Genomic DNA, 15,692 nt, shown 5'->3' with positions numbered 1-15,692 from the left:
AATTCGACCTTTACACTTTGGGGTAATATGGTTGCGGAGGTGCTGGGTAAGTGTGCCCCTGAGGAGATGCTGTAGCCGGTTGGTAAGTGTACCCCTGCGGAGGTGCTGTAGCCTGCGCAGGAGACCATTGTTGAGGCTGAGCGTATGAAGCCGGCATGCCCGGCACCGAAGGCCCACTGCTGTGTATCACATGGTGCGTGACTTGTACCTGTGGCGGCACCCGCTTCTTCCTGCAAATTATCTTCCATATAAAGCCAAAACAGCAAAGCAGGCATGGTATGAGAATGCCAAAGAGAAGCCCCATGTTGAGACGGGAGGAGTCCCCGCCACTGCAGGTCTTGCTCCTCTGATTTATTTCCTTGATCGCCGCACACGCGCACGTCGGTTGCATGGTGTCGTCGCACTCGCACTCGTCCGCGTTCATGTCGTACAATGTGCCTTGCAAGCTCGATTGGACGGACTTGAGATTGTAGGTGGTGGAGTCCGGATCCTGGGGCCCGTCGATGGCCCACGAGTAGTATGTGATGTCCGCGTCTGTGCAGCTGGCGTAGTTAAATTTAATTTCACTCGAGCCGCACTTGGATTCGCCCACGCTCAGTCTCAGAGCCTCGAGCGCGCATACGTCGAGCGAGGCGGGTTCGCACCAACCCGTCGAACGGGCCAGGAGCTCTTCCTGCAACACGCCCTCCTTGCCCTCCGGCTCACAGTCGTCCCAGCATCCTCCCTCGACGCTATCCGTATTGCACGAGCCGCAGATGCCCGAGGTTGCGCACCAGGGCACCGGCCAGTCCGTGGTCGTGCAACCTGAAAACATCTTTTCATGGTACGTGTACGTCTCTCGGCAGGTACACCCCCTCTGGGTCCTGGTGGAACCGGTTGGATCTGGAACTTTATTCTGGAGCAGGTCGCAAACGGTGGCATCCACCCCGGCGACTCCCATCATGTGCCACGGCTCACGGGTCTTGTCGTACACTGGAGCAACAACCGTGGTCATCTTCCCCCAGATGCTGGGAATCGACTCGTACGGCTCAGACCACGAGTAGCCTTCGACCTTGTTGAGAGTCTTGAAGAGGGCGTAGTACTTGTAGAAGGATATCATCGAGCGCTGCAGACCTGACTCGTCGCCGTCATTCGCTTGGGTGTAGATGGCGCCCGTCTTGCACGAGAGGTCTTTGAGGCCCTGCGCGTCCACACCATCGCCGAGGCCAACGACAAAGAAGTGTTCGTCGCTGTGAGTGATCTGTCTATCCGTGATGGTACTCGTGGGGTTGCCGTCTCCTGTCCATTCGCCGTCCGTCACCAAAACGTAGGTTGTGTGACATCCCGCGCCATAGTTCTTCTCGTTCGAGTCGTCCACGAGCTTGAACGCCCTTTTAAACCCGTCAAGCATGTTTGTGCTTCCGCTGGGGCTGAATCCATCGATAAATCCGAAGAGAATCTCCTTAAACTCCGGCATGGCACGGGCCAGGGTGGTGAGATCGGCATAGGTACTTGCGTAGCTGTTGAACTCGACAATACCGATGAAATCGGCAAACGTGGTCGCGTCGAGCACGGCCTTCGCCGCTTGCTTGAGCATGCAGATGCGATTGTATGAGGACATACTACCAGAGGTGTCCAGGATTAGGATCACGTTCTTGGGTCCGGTTGCGCCGGTCATGTGCCAGGGGCGGATGCGGGCATCGTAGGTGGTGCCACACGTGTCCTCCGCGATGTCCTCGTCCCAGACGATGCCCGGGAAGTTGATCAGGATCCCGTCCTTCGACCCGTAGAAGAGCCATTTCGCGTCGCCCAGCTCGATCATACTGTCGTATAGACTCGTCAGGTTGGCGTTGATGTGATTCGCTTCGCACGCAGTGCGTTTCACAGAGTAGTCGCTCGCGCCAAGGTTCGGGGAGGTCTTGATGACGCTGTTCCTCGTGTCGATCGTCCTGCCCGCGTTGCACCCGCAGCCTCTGGAGTTGCCATAATTGAAGTGGCAAAACGGCTCGCTCAGCTCGGCGCTGCACGAGGAGTAGATCTCGCACGTCGAGTTGTCGAACGTGCCGGTGTTGATGTCGACCGCGGCGGTCTCGAGGCTCAGCTTGAATTCGTTCAAAGCATCCTGCTTGTGATCCAGAGCGGCGTTGAGATCCGCCTGCGTCGCTGCCGAGGCATTGCCTACGAAGATATACAGCGCGAGCGCGAGAGGAAGTCTCATTTTCTCCCCACGCGTTTCCCCAACTCTCGCAAACTTCCGCAACCAACACCCAACTCCGCAAACTATACTAAGGTCCGCAACTTCGGGAACTTTTCGCGACTTTTGGAAAAACGACGACGAAAAAAATCGGTTTCTATTTCTTTACTTACGAGTGGAGCCGAAGGCGACTTTCGTTGATTAAGATGATTAACGGGGTAGAGGAAGTGTCGATACTTCTTTTTACCGCGTTTAGGTACGAGCACTTGTTTTGAAGTGATGCCGTACGCGCTTAAAAAGTGAGGTTATTTCTTCTGGAAAAGATTCGTATCCAAAAGACACACGACAAAAAGAAGGAGGAGGGCAAACCAAAAATATCTGGCGAGAAAAATGTTTCAACAAAGCTGTTTTCGTGAATATGCTTCTTTTATCGCACGATTTTCGTAAATTTACAATTTTAGGTGCATCCATTGAAAAAATACGGGTATATGTGTCAAAAATAATGGCAATTTTGGTTAGGTGTTCATTAAATTATATAAAATATGAGTGTAATTTAAGACTGTTCTCTCTCACGCCTTGTGAGTACTCTCGTAATAAAAATGGAGAAGCTTCTCCGGCACCAAAACCCCTAACAAATTGTTAGACCGTGTTCTACGAGCGCGAAGGCGATATGCGACTGATTCCAGACTCATTATTATATCAACAAAGAACCGGGTTGTTGTTGTTGTAAATCGATCATACACCGGAATTATCTACGAGAAGATTGACACGCATCTCCCATAGCTTTGCTGCGGGTTCTATATCTCCATCATCGTGCTCTATTCGATGTGAGTAGTGTTGATCGTCGAAAGCAGTAATCGTCGCGGGATAAAACTTTTTATCAGCATGCCAATATATTTCAACGCGTCGACCCACAGCTTGCTCTCGCAGCAAAGCAAGTTGAGCACTAACCAATCCTTTCCTCGCTGCTGCCAGTATCTGCAAGGAGAAAAACGATATTATAAATGTCAGAATATGTATAAGTTACCGAGAAAGACTTACCCGAAGTTGAGGACAGCTCTGCCCTGCTTGTACCCCCTTCAAGGGGGACGTTCTCCTTTGTCGTGTACTTGCTCTCAGGTTGCTACTCTTGCTCGATGGAGTCACATCTAAGTCATTCTTTCTTGACTGGCAGATGATACAAATACCACAACTTATATTAGGGGTGTCGCTCAGGTTTCCAATTTTTTGGTGAAGTTTTTCCACCTCCTTCGCACGCGCCTCGCGTAGGTGCACATCATAGAGTTTTTCGACACTACTGTCTTGATGCATCTGCCACTCCAAAGCCAACTCGACTGCCCTTTGATATTTTGCTCTCGATACCAGCAAGGGCTGCCCTTCAAACTCGTCAAAGTGCTCACGGAAGGGAAGCATACGATCTGACCTCAACCATTCATAAGACTCCTCCGCGAAATAAACAACCATCCTGTGCAAACTAGACGACTGATTAGGTTTGATCTTTTCTATTGCATAGCTTGGGATGACATCTCGATCTCTATCAAGATGTAGAGCGATTCCAGGCCAAAAGCATTCTCTCTTACTTACTTTTGTTGATATCCAGACTAGCTCTCCAGCGCATTCACCTCCAGCTCGCTCGGTATCTAATTTCGTTTTTACTTGCTCACTTTGTTTACCCTTTCGCTTCCCACGCGGCTGCATCCCAAACGCTGCGGAGATGAATGGCATAAGTTCTATGTTGCTTTTTTCAGCACGCACTTTAAAGTCTAAGAGTTTTTCCGCGTCAATATTTCGACGTTGAGAAGACAAAAACTCGCCCAACGGTATGAAAGAAAAAATCTCTGGCGTATTTGACATGCGTTTAAGGCCTCGTCTACTGCGCCACAATGAAGCGGCTTGGTCATATTTTGAACACAACTGAATGTTTTCTGGACTAGAAAGAATATTCCATGCAGCCAAAGGCCATGCGCGAAGTTTAGCTTCTGTTCCGGAATCTTCTCTCGTAATGCTTGAAAGACCAGGAACTGGTTCAGAAAAATTGATGCCGTCGCTTTCTCGGGAGAATTTGATTTCATAAGGGCTCATAAGTCGTTGCCCTATCCATCGAGCCTGTGGTATTGCCACCGCGCGACCAAGTAACTCAATACGTTTGATACAGCTCCGATGGCTATCAACTGCTTTCATCCATGGACGACCAGGTATCATTAGTGGGAAACAAGTCTCTGTCCATCCTACCGGGAAGCCATTTAAACGTTCTGCATCTTCAATCTCGAGCCTGAACGCATGACCTCTACCATCACCAAGATCTTCAACCATACACAGACGCCTCCCATTGGATGCAGTGAGTGTGCAAATTTCATGCGCAACTGGACCGTACCGTTTCTCAGCAAGGTCGACACAGGTGACTGAAATCGTAGGTGTGACGTGCGGAGGTGTCATAAAGCACTCATAACACTCAGCTGGCGATTTCTCTTTGCTTTCCGCTTTGCTCAGATTAATACACTGGCCCTTACAAATACTCTCTGTCGAAAGAAGCACATCTCGAGGATCACCATGAAGAGTAGCAACAATAAATACGCGATGACGACGCTGCGGTAAACCGAAAGCAGATAAACTGATAATGCGATGAGCCCAGCTGTAACCTAAACTTTCTAGTTCGTGTACAATATGTGCAATGGCAGGCTCTTGAGGCGGATCAACGGTAAGATGCCACATCTGCAAGCCTGGAACATTTTCCAGGAGTACCCAAGGCGCGCGATTTTTGCGAAGTAAGCGAAATATATGAGAGCATAGTGCAGTGCGGCTGCCCTGGAGTCCTGGTCGGTTAGGGTTCATTATGCTCACATCCTTTGAAAGGATTAGATGGAAAATACGTTATGAAAATATGCCGTACCTCGCACGGAAAGCCCGCGGCAAGCAATTCAGTTTCCGCGGGAAGTTCTGTCAGCTCAGCCACGTCCCGCCGAATCTCTCTTCCGGGAAAGTGGCGCTGTAACACCTGCAAGCAGTGAGGATCGTTCTCTACTTGCAAAATCACTTCGTGACCAGCCTGTTCTAAACCAAGGTCGAGGCCACCTATGCCGGAGAACAAGCTTACGACTTTCATCTCCACACAGGTGAAGTTTAGAAATTTGTGGGACTGAAGAAAGTGAGGAATGAAAAAAGTTGTATACCTCAACTTCCGCGACTTCGGGAACTTTTCACGACCTCCGGAAAAAAAACGACGACGATTAAAATCGGTTTCTATTTCTTTACTTACGAGTGGAGCCGAAGGCGACTTTCGTTGATTAAGATAATTAACGGGGTAGAGGAAGTGTTGATACTTCTTTTTACCGCGTTTAGGTACGTGTACTTGTTTTGAAGTGCCGTCGTACGCGCTTGAAAAGTGAGGGTTTTTATTCGGGATAAGATTTGATTTGGTTCGACGAAAAAAAGAAGGACGGCAAACCAAAAATATATGGCTCGCTCACAAAAAAAATACTTTGAACGCACCGTGTAGAAAATACGTTGAAACTATGTGATACCTACTTATTTTTTATACTTTTTCGTCGATTTCTTCTTCAGCTCGCGCACCTCCTTCTGGACGCGCTTCAACATAGGGTGCGAGCAAATGGTTCGCTCGATTATGCTTTTCGCAGGCTGGGTGATGCTTCTCTTCACTTTTGGTTTCTTAACTTTGGATTTCTTGGGAGCCATATTTTTCTGGTACTTTAGCCTGAGAAAAAAAAATCAAAAATACCAGGACAATCTTCGTGAAATAAAATGTTGGTATGATGTATATGAACACCACATACTCGACAAAACAATCCGCCGTTGCCATGCGTAAGCGTATGAGCGACGACACGAACAAGTACAATTTCAACAGGAAACGTATACTCGATAGAATCCGCGAAGGCTCAATTCCTCAGCAGAACACGACCAAAAAATACGACATATCGAACGCCGAGGTAAACGCGATACGAAAAGAGGGCAATCACCCGCCGCTCGTCGTCGCGTTCGCGCCGTCCGCGTACGCACCAACTTTAGCCGTCAACGAGGAAACCAAACGCATACAAGCACAGTATCTCGAGCAACAACAACTCACCGAAAACGTAAAAGAAGACGAACAGAAACTCGTCCAATCGTTCAAAAAACTTATGGTCGAACAGCGTGGAAAAATACTCAAAGTTCCGCCGGGGCAACAGTTTGCTCTAAAGACGTTCCACGATTACGTGTGGAATAGAGGTGCCGACGGACAACCAACCTCGTGGGTAATCAACATCACGGGTAAAAAGGCGAAGGAAACCACCATACAAATGCGGTTCGGGAAAGAGAACGATTGGAAATCGGGACAAGTCTATCTCTTCTTCACGAGGTTTCTCCCACCGGAGTGTTTGAAGGACGTTCGTAGGTGTTTGAGAAAAGAACGCATCGGACCGATACTCAAAAGGTTACGCGATAAAGAAGCGTCGAACCCCTCGACGACGCTCTCGACCAACCAGGCGCTCTATGTGCTCTACCGAAACTTCCCGGGACTTTTACCCGAGTTCCAGACCGATTTGAATTGGCTCAACAATTTCAACGCCGTCACGAAAAAGAAAGCGGACTCGTATATCGCCGATAAAAGAAAATACACAATCAAATACGGGTTCACGGATATTAAAAAAATATTCAAAGATACGTTCGGACGCGAGAGTAAGGAGTTCCTCTACATTTCCGTCTACGAGGAGTTCCCGAGTCGAGACGATTTAGGAAACCTCGTCATCAACCCGCCAAATATGACGGGCAACGTCGAGAAAACGATGAACTATATCGTCAAAAAGAACGGAGTTTGGACGATATATTTGAACGTGTATAAAACGATGGATTTTTTTGGACGGGTCGTGGTTCGATTCAGCGATGCGACGTCCAAACTTATTTCAAACTACATCGCAAAACACCGACTCAAAAACGGCGAACACCTATTCGGCACGTTCGGCAAGGACGGTAAAATGTCCGCGACAATCGCCGCGTGGTTGGTCGAGGCTGGGATAAAGGACGGTAAAGTTCAGGGACAAACCAAAACGCCCGGTGCGATTAACCTTCTGCGCCACGCGTACATCTCGCAAAAAATCAAGGAAGAAGATGTGATGAAATTATCTGAGACCATGAAACACTCGCCGCTCGCTACCGAGTTGTACGTGCGCAAAATCCAACCCCTACTCGTCGAAAATATGATTAAAATTGACGAGAGGAAACTCGTCTACGAGGAACCCGAAATGATACAAACGCGGTCGAGAGTACTCGAGAAGAGGAAACGTGAAGAAGAGGCAAAGAAGAAAGCAAAGAAGGGACGGGTAGTGGTGATTTGATTTCTCAAAAGCACTTTCATCCCCTTCGTCGTATTTTTTATGTTTTCAAGAATACTTTCGATATAGGTACGAACTTTCTTCTGGTACGAAGGCGAGTTTATAGAGTAAGAGGGGTCGCGGAGGGATTCTCTATTCGTCGTCAGCAAAACAACGCGCAAAGCAAGGACGAGTATTGGTGATTTGATTTATCAAAAGCACTTTTACTTTTAATAAAGAGACGAAGTCCCCTTCGTCGTATTTTTTATGTTTCCAAAAATACTTTCAATACCGATACGAAGTTTCGCGTATTTTTCTTCTGGTATAGCATCGCCGAAGGCGAGTTTATAGAGTAAGAGGGGTCGTGGAGGGATTCGCTATTCGTCTTCATTCTAAGTTAGTATCGTGAATTAAAATAGTATCTTACAATGGGTGTCATTATTTAGTTAAATACGCTTTCTTTCTCCTAGTACTCCGTTCTCACCGGAGGTGTCATTCCACCGTACTCGTCGTCTTCGTTTCCCAATAGGTATTCCGTGTATTCCTTTTCTGTCAGCCAATCATACACACCACGTCTCGAGAATATCCAGGCGACGCGTCCATATTCGTTCCTTCCTTTCGTGAAAGGCAAACCTTCACGCTCGACCATATCTTTTATTTTGTTCCCAAACTGCGCATCCGTCGGTTCCGACATTTTCCAGCCCCGAATAAAAGCTGTATAACTCGATACGAGGGTACCCGAAGAAACTTTGGAGTCGTACGTTGGGTGTAATTTATACAAACCTCTGTTCTTAGAACAGAACGTCTGCGGGAACTCTTCGCAAACAAAGTGTTCCAACCACTTGATTTCAGGAGGGAGACACTTTTGGATCGTCTCTCGATAGTACCGCGTTTTCGGACGCCTCGTGATGATATACTCCTCGCTCGTCTCTATACTCATCAGGTACTTATACACGGCGAGTTGGTTCTGCTCCTCGTTCTTCCATCGAAACCAGTTCGACCAAAACGGTTTATGGTTAGGTGTGTTCGGCAAATAGCCACCACGGACTTCGACCAAAACAAAACGTCGCTCCTCTTTCTTCACCAAAACTAAGAGACGACTGTTGCCTGCGAGTATGAACCCTGCCAAGTTATCAACCTCGAATGACTGTTTGTGAAGTGGACGCAAATAGAGCGAAACGTCTGTTATCAAACCCTTCATTCGGTCCTCGTAATTTTTGTGTATATTCTTATTCATCTCGTTTATGAAAACAAGTTTACGTCCTTGAAGTGCCAAACTATGCTTTTCAAAAATATCCCTCTCGGCGTTGGACGTTTCCAAATACGTCGCCTTCCCCATAAGTTTACCAACGAACCCCCAAAACTCGTTCTTCCCACTTCCTTCCTTCGATTGGAATACCAACGCTGTCTTCGGTTTCTTCTCGGGATTTTGAAATAGAAAAGCAATCCACTTCAAAAGATACTCTTGCACACTTTCCTCTCCTCCGCTCATATCCCAAAGCAAATCGAGAAAGGGTTGGGTGTCCCCCGTTTCCTCTGACGCAATTTTCTTCTTCTCTATGTCGTATCCTTCCCATAAGTTATACACGTCGGGAGGACAGTCCTTAGGCACGACGTCCATTTTTCTGAACGCTTTCTTGTTCGGGTCGTCCGCCCACTCTTGGACGAACTTGTGTTCTGTTTTCCCCTCCGAATATTTCAAGTGTGAAAACCGCTCCTTCAGTTGGAGTAAAGTGTACAGTGTGCGTTCATTTTTGGTATCCAGTACTGGATACAATAAGACATCATCAACGCGACACGCGTGATTCTCAAACTCAATCTTCAATTCTTCGTACGTTTGTAAAACGTTTGCTTCTTTTTTGGATGCTTCCATAGTATAATAGCGCAAGATTTTATTTTCCCAAGTTCATATTTTATCGAGTGTTATAATATGAAAGCAAAGCTTGGAAGTTTATTATTCGTGCCCTGGATAAATTTGGTCGAGCGACATTCGCGGCTAAAGTTGGCGACGTACCAATCGCCGGTTGATTCGTGTTTGGTGACGCGAAAGTTGTTCGAGAAGTGTGAAACTTTCCCACACAAAGGACACTCTCCTGCGTTTTGGTCGCACTTGAAACCATAGCTTGTCGTCCAATATATGCCCGAGAATCCAAGGTGTTGTAACCCGGTGTTGATATCGCCTGAGATTCCTTGTGTCTCGATATTTTGGTGCATTGGTTTAGTTTCTGTTCTTTCCCGATTTGCGAAGTTGGCGTTCTCCTCAACCATATCGTATAAAGTGTCGGGCATATTTGTGAGTTTCAAAATGTTCCCGTTAAGACGACAGTAAGAACCCTTTTCTGTCTCACATCCGTTTCCACAAATGTACCCGCCTGTGGTTCTTATATCTATGAACCCGTTGATTTTCGTCGCGTTCTTCCACGTATCAAATCGAGCTTCGTATCGAAAGACCGCGTGGTATCCACCGCTCGGCGTCCTGGAAATGTAAACATCGTCACCACACACTTTCTTAAAATACTCGAGCGTGTATTTTTGTTTGTCCTTACAGTTTGGGTCGTAAATGTCGTAGTCTAAGCATATCGCGTTATTCGGTTTACCCATCAGTATGCCGTAGTTCTCGTCTCTCTTACACAAGGCGTTATGTTTTGCAAAGTTCTCGGGAAGTTGGTATTCGTAAATACCTCGCCTGGGTATTTTGGATCGGAAGCCTAAGGGGATTTTCAACAACTTTCGTTCAGTTTCCATTTTGTATATACTACTTACTGAGAATATTTTTTTACCGTATTAAACTCTTTTACAACAGTCTGCGATTTCTTCATCCGTGATGTTGTATTTGAGTATCGTCGAAGGTCTCGGCGGTAAGCCCCTGATTCGCATATTCTTCAGAGCGTGTTTCCTGTTGAACATGTCTTTGTTTTCTCTGTACATTTCGAGTTGCCTTTTTGTTTCTCTGTATCTGTCTGCGTTCGTTCGCCCTGCTCTGTTTGTATTGACGCACTTTTCGAGGTATTGTGTCTGTATTGCGCCGAGTTTCTTTCGCATTTCGAGAACGGTAATGTTCTGGAACTTTTCCAATACTTCGCTTTGGATATCGCCCGCCTGGAAAAGTATGTTGCACGAGAGTTTGCGAAACTTCGCGCTCGCACGAAGCCCCGAAACCGCCCGATTTAGTGGGAGACTCGAACATCCTATGTATATTTTTTCGGTATGAGGTGATGCTATTTTAAAAATTATGCCATCTCGAAAGCTCATTCTTTCTTTTAAGTTAGGACGAGAAAAAAATATTTTTGTAAAGTTCGTATTTATTAAAGGTTGGAAAAAAAGTGAACAAACACCGCCGTTCCTGAAGACCATGAAGACTTGTGTTGAAAATCTGAAGATTGTGTAGGGGTTGTCTTCAGCCGCAATTTGGTTTGAGTTTGTGCCTATTCGTACTTTTGATGAAGACCCTGAAGACCTTTTTATATTTTAAATATTATTGATAAAAGAAAGAATAAAAAAGAACACTTTTGCTCTTCAGGGTCTTCAGGGGAGACGCGAGGATACACAACATCAAACCTAATCACGGCTGAAGGTTTGGTGACCTGGTCTTCAGAGGTCTTCAGGAAGTTCTCAAGTCATGTCGTGAAATGAAAAAGTTACAAAAACCGAAAACTTTAAGAGTGCTTTGTGTGGTATTTCAGAGTTTGAAGAAAACGAGAAAAAGTGTGTGTGCTTCCTTTACAACTGTTTGCAATTCTTCACTCACATACACAACTTACAAACCATCACACCGAAGTCATACAATCATACCACTTTCAAACCATCATACCATAATCATACTAAAATCACACAATCTTAGAAATATATATATACTATTGTTAAATGGTCCCATCGACGACGACGACGACGACGACGACGACGTCTTCATCATCTTCGTCTTCGTCTTCGTCTTCGTCTCCCTCGACGAAGAAGTTGTCCGCGAAGAATATCATCGTCGGCGGCGGTTCGAAGAAGAAGTGCAACAACAACAAAAACGAGCAGCTCGACGAGGAGGAGGAGAATGGGGTGGACGATAAAAAAAATGGAAAGAAGGAAGAAGACAACAAAGAAGAAGGAGAAGGAGAACACGCAGAAAACGACGACGAGGAGAAGATGGTGCAAATGAATCTCGAGAACTTGCAGTTAGCGCGAGAGGAAGAGTATAAGCGAGCGAGGGCGGAAATATTCGGAAACGAAGAAGGAGAAGAAGAAGAAGCAAAAGAAGGAGGAGAGAGAGAAAATGAACAAGATGGTTTTTCTAAAGAAGAAGGCAAAGAAGAAGACAAAGAAGAAGAAGAAGAAGAAGAAGACAAAGAAGAAGAAGGAAAGAAGAGGCAAGACGAGGACGAAACGAGAAAAGAAACGACTGAGAGTAATAACAACAACATAAACATAAACATAAACAGCACAAAAGCCATCCCGAGAAACGTGCACGCAGATAAGAACGATCCAGATTTCACTCGAAGAGGAGGCGGTGTTGGAGGAAGAGGAAGAGGACGGGGAGGGCGAGGTGGAGGAAGAGGCGGCGGCATGTATCCCGGCGGATTCCATTACGTTCCACCTCAATATCCGTACCCGATGCCGCCAATGTATTATCAAAATGTTCCGTATGGATACGTACCGGTTCAGCCGAACTTTATGTATCACGGGGGCGTTGGTCACTTCCCGTACTACGCGCCGCAGCAACAACACATTTTTCCGCAGCAGCAACCTCCGAACGTTCCTCTTCATCAGAATATCGTGGCAGTTTCGCCACTACCACGACCAATAATTACACCTCCACCACCGATGCAACAGCAGAAAGAAGAAGAAGAAGAAGAAGAAGAACAACAACAACAACAACGACAACAAGAAATAGCACCGGTAGAAAAAGCAACACTAGAAGAAGATCTCAATACAAAAAAGAAACAGGTTCCTGAAAAGAAACAAGACGTCGGCGCGTCGTTGGGGAAACAAAATACGACGACGAATAATAGCAGTAATAATAGTAATAATAATAACAAGAATAGCTCCGCCGCGAAGGAGAATAGTAATGGTAAAAACAACAAGAATAGTAAAGGAGGAGGAAATAATAAACGGAGGAATGCGCCGGCGTTTGTTCGGCAAGAAAGTGATTTCCCGCCGCTATCGTGAGAGAGCTTATTATGTTAATCTTTTTGAGTTTTTATTATATGATTACAACGCAACGTGATTCGTTTTCTTATTTATTTACTGCACACGTTCAAATGGCCTTCGTTGATTATCTCGTCCAACTCGAGAGTCTCGACATCCCCGGTTGCGTATAAAACTTTAGCGTTTCTCGCTCGAGCGTTGAGCGATAACACTTCAGCTTTATACCACAAGCCGTCGTCCGGCCAGTAGAGCTCTATTTTCGCGTCTACTAAAGAATCTAAGGGCGCGTCTTGTTTTATGATTACCCCGGGGGAGGGCTTTTTTAAACCAGCCGCGTCATCGTTATTAATTGTATTATTCTGCTATTTATGTGAGAGTGAGAGAGAGAACTTAGTTTTTTCCCTGAAGATTTTTTGCTTTTTCTCGGCTCCTCTCAAACAAAAGGAAGAGACCGCCAAACATTTCCTCTCAGGAACCAAGAAACATGAGGGAAAGCAGCAAAAAAAAGACGACGAAAGCAGACAGAGTCCATAATAATAAATCATCTCCCACTCGAGGGGAGCGCGCGCGCCTAAATTTACGCGAACGAAACGAAACGAGCGAAAAAGCGAAGTTTTGCCCGCGGATACAAAAAAGAATTCGAATCGTACCATTACTGCTGCAGATCGTTTATTATTGTTCGCTGCTGTAGCCACCTGTGCGTAAGGAGAGAGAGAGAGAGAGAACGTGCGCGGTGAGACGTGAAAAAATTCCGATTGCGAGTGCCCTGTTTGAGTAAAATTCAGGGGGCAAAAAAGAGAGAGTTTGAAAAGAAAAAACGAACAAGAGCGAATGAACGACGACGATGTCGTTATTCAAAACGAGTCGCGGCGAGGAGAAAGAAGAGCCCCGCGAAAAATTCCTCGTCCATCTTCTTCTTTCGCACAAAGACGCTTACCTTCATTTTCTTGCCGCCTTTTCCGGACAACACTTCGTACGTCGTCGGTAAACTGTTTATTAAATCGAACAACTTTTTTCTCTGGTCCGCGGAAAACTTGGCCGAGTAATAAAAGGCAACAGCCATCAACCAAGCGTCGGAATGGACAGCTACGAGCGCGAGCCAATCTCCACGTTTCATACCGTCGCGAGCAAAGTTGATCCCAAGCGCAGGTTCTGGTAATTCAGGCGGAACTTCCTCAGCCGGTAACGAAACGACCCAACTACCGTCGGCGTTTGAATACAACGAGAGATTCTCGCGGTCCGGATCGCAACTCGCGAAAAACATAGCCTGTTAAAGAGAGAAAGAGAGTATAAAAGAGGGAACGTTAGTTAATCACCATCTGAGGTATTCGCATTGGTCTTCATCTTCCTCGTCGCCGCTCGCTTTTTGTTTGTTCCCGTCTTAACTGTGGGAACACGAGATTGGCTCTTTTTAAAACAACCACCTCTTCTCGTTGTTTTAAATTGATGAGAGATATACTGGGCGAATACGAGAACCGCATCAAAATGTATTTAACCCTCGAGATTCGAATGCAAAGATAATCAAGGCATTCGCTACAGTCCGTTTTCGCAATCGTCCATCGTCGCAAAGCCTCTTTTGTGTATTGTTTTCAAACAGCGCGTCGCGCGGTGAAAAATAATAAATGCGCGCAAAATTTGTTTGCGTATTCTCGAAGGAATATGTCGCCGGTACACTTTTACTCTTCCGTTTCGAACGCTCAATTTGAACTCAGATACTAATCACCCGTCTGAATCTGTTCTCAAATTTCTCGAACCGATATCGCGATGCGTGAGAGCGCGCGCGGTGTATTTGCATTTTCAATATTAAACTCGAATTTTTAAGCGCGAATTGGAGAAGGAGAAAAAAAAAAGAGAGCGCGGTTCTGATGCACGCGCACGTACCACGTCGTCGTTTAATGCTTTATTAATGCCAGCTTGTCTTCCCTTGAAGTTCTGGAAGACTTCCTCGGGAGTTCGCGGACTAAACTCGCTCATTGGACTCTCTATTCAAAATATATGATGAATCGGTTGACCTTATTCTACTTGCCTAAATGTGTCGTCTTGTTTAAACAAATGGAAGAGAAGAAAAAACTCCTCCTCCTCCCTCCTCCCCCACTTTAAATTCATCATCGTTTGAAGAAGATTTTTCCTCCTTCTCCATATCAATACTTTTTCCGCATCCTCACCTCCATCATCGTCATCACTCTTTTGATTGAGGTTGTTCGAGAAGAGAGAAGGAGCACTCGTCGTCGCGCGCATAAATACTTTAATAATACATTCGTTACTCGTAGGAAGGAGTTAGTTGTTGTAACCGACGAGACGACTTGTTTATTATAAGAGTTGAGTGAGAGAGAGAATCCAACAAAAATTCAAAAAAGAAAAAAGAAAATATGCTGCGAGAAGAAGATAAAGAAACAAGGAAGAAGAAGAAGAAGAAAGTTTTCACGTTATTGCTCGTCGTGGACGATGAAAACGAGCGAGTACTGCTTGGAGAGAAGAAAACTGGGTTTGGAAAAGGGTTTTGGAACGGATTCGGTGGTAAAGTTGAAGAGTCAGACCCAACCGTTCTCGCGGCGGCGTTGAGAGAGCTTGAAGAGGAAGCTTGCATACAGGCTCTGGACGCGAAAGAAGTTGGTCGCATAACTTTCATTTGGATCGATGAGCCTGAAAAACCACCGTGGCTGGTTCACATCTTTAGAGCAGACACGTATAGCGGCCAAGAAAGAGAGACGGAAGAAATGCGTCCGCAATGGTTCCCTTTCGATGCCATACCTTTTCAACAAATGTGGGCGGACGATCAACACTGGTATCCACTGGTGTTGAATCGACAAAAGCGGAAGAACTTCGAAGGCACTTTCAACTTTAAAGAGGTTACAACGCTCGTCGATTTTGAGTTGAAGGAAGTTCAATCGTTATCCATGCAATAAGTCGTAAATAGTCGTAAATAGTCAGAGAAAAGAAGTTGATGTATCAGCTCCGTGTATTTTTTTGTTATGCATATAGTAACGTGCCATAGAAGGAGAAAAGAGAGAGAAGAAGCAAACACAAACACGAGGAAGACACAAACCAAAATTTTATCCATCACCTCCTCCTCCTCATTCTTT

At 45.9% G+C, this 15,692-nt stretch overlaps 9 protein-coding genes across 9 annotated transcripts; 3 read left to right on the top strand and 6 right to left on the bottom strand.

The window, feature by feature from the left end:
* Window positions 1-10: 10 nt before the first annotated feature.
* Bathy04g05000 (dihydropyridine-sensitive l-type calcium channel) lies at window positions 11-2,197 on the bottom strand (the record flags this gene model as incomplete). Its single annotated transcript, XM_007513518.1, has 1 exon — window positions 11-2,197. One exon carries the CDS (start codon window positions 2,195-2,197, stop codon window positions 11-13), a length of 2,187 nt encoding a protein of 728 aa, XP_007513580.1.
* A 711-nt stretch (window positions 2,198-2,908) lies between these two features.
* Window positions 2,909-5,866, bottom strand: Bathy04g04990 (predicted protein; the record flags this gene model as incomplete). Its single annotated transcript, XM_007513609.1, has 4 exons — window positions 2,909-3,151; window positions 3,215-5,017; window positions 5,064-5,547; window positions 5,712-5,866. The coding sequence occupies 4 exons, from the start codon at window positions 5,864-5,866 to the stop codon at window positions 2,909-2,911; spliced, it is 2,685 nt and encodes an 894-aa protein (XP_007513671.1).
* A 122-nt stretch (window positions 5,867-5,988) lies between these two features.
* Window positions 5,989-7,500, top strand: Bathy04g04980 (unknown protein; the record flags this gene model as incomplete). The annotated part of the gene is made up of 1 exon (XM_007513583.1): window positions 5,989-7,500. The coding sequence occupies one exon, from the start codon at window positions 5,989-5,991 to the stop codon at window positions 7,498-7,500; it is 1,512 nt and encodes a 503-aa protein (XP_007513645.1).
* Window positions 7,501-7,942: 442 nt separating this feature from the next.
* On the bottom strand, window positions 7,943-10,728 carry Bathy04g04970 (predicted protein; the record flags this gene model as incomplete). Its single annotated transcript, XM_007513511.1, has 3 exons — window positions 7,943-9,342; window positions 9,465-10,238; window positions 10,278-10,728. The coding sequence occupies 3 exons, from the start codon at window positions 10,726-10,728 to the stop codon at window positions 7,943-7,945; spliced, it is 2,625 nt and encodes an 874-aa protein (XP_007513573.1).
* A 612-nt stretch (window positions 10,729-11,340) lies between these two features.
* Bathy04g04960 (unknown protein) lies at window positions 11,341-12,630 on the top strand (the record flags this gene model as incomplete). The annotated part of the gene is made up of 1 exon (XM_007513791.1): window positions 11,341-12,630. One exon carries the CDS (start codon window positions 11,341-11,343, stop codon window positions 12,628-12,630), a length of 1,290 nt encoding a protein of 429 aa, XP_007513853.1.
* A 71-nt stretch (window positions 12,631-12,701) lies between these two features.
* On the bottom strand, window positions 12,702-13,141 carry Bathy04g04950 (predicted protein; the record flags this gene model as incomplete). The annotated part of the gene is made up of 2 exons (XM_007513405.1): window positions 12,702-12,971; window positions 13,070-13,141. 2 exons carry the CDS (start codon window positions 13,139-13,141, stop codon window positions 12,702-12,704), a joined length of 342 nt encoding a protein of 113 aa, XP_007513467.1.
* Window positions 13,142-13,459: 318 nt separating this feature from the next.
* On the bottom strand, window positions 13,460-13,873 carry Bathy04g04940 (predicted protein; the record flags this gene model as incomplete). The annotated part of the gene is made up of 1 exon (XM_007513475.1): window positions 13,460-13,873. The coding sequence occupies one exon, from the start codon at window positions 13,871-13,873 to the stop codon at window positions 13,460-13,462; it is 414 nt and encodes a 137-aa protein (XP_007513537.1).
* A 539-nt stretch (window positions 13,874-14,412) lies between these two features.
* Window positions 14,413-14,583, bottom strand: Bathy04g04930 (unknown protein; the record flags this gene model as incomplete). The annotated part of the gene is made up of 1 exon (XM_007513651.1): window positions 14,413-14,583. The coding sequence occupies one exon, from the start codon at window positions 14,581-14,583 to the stop codon at window positions 14,413-14,415; it is 171 nt and encodes a 56-aa protein (XP_007513713.1).
* A 395-nt stretch (window positions 14,584-14,978) lies between these two features.
* On the top strand, window positions 14,979-15,515 carry Bathy04g04920 (7,8-dihydro-8-oxoguanine triphosphatase; the record flags this gene model as incomplete). The annotated part of the gene is made up of 1 exon (XM_007513813.1): window positions 14,979-15,515. One exon carries the CDS (start codon window positions 14,979-14,981, stop codon window positions 15,513-15,515), a length of 537 nt encoding a protein of 178 aa, XP_007513875.1.
* Between the last annotated feature and the right edge of the window lie 177 nt (window positions 15,516-15,692).

The sequence above is a fragment of the Bathycoccus prasinos genome (assembly GCF_002220235.1).
Source record: "Bathycoccus prasinos genomic : Chromosome_4".
Taxonomy (NCBI): domain Eukaryota; kingdom Viridiplantae; phylum Chlorophyta; class Mamiellophyceae; order Mamiellales; family Bathycoccaceae; genus Bathycoccus; species Bathycoccus prasinos.
The sequence above is the reverse complement of the archived record's forward strand: the minus strand, read 5'-3'. Positions and strand labels throughout refer to the sequence as shown.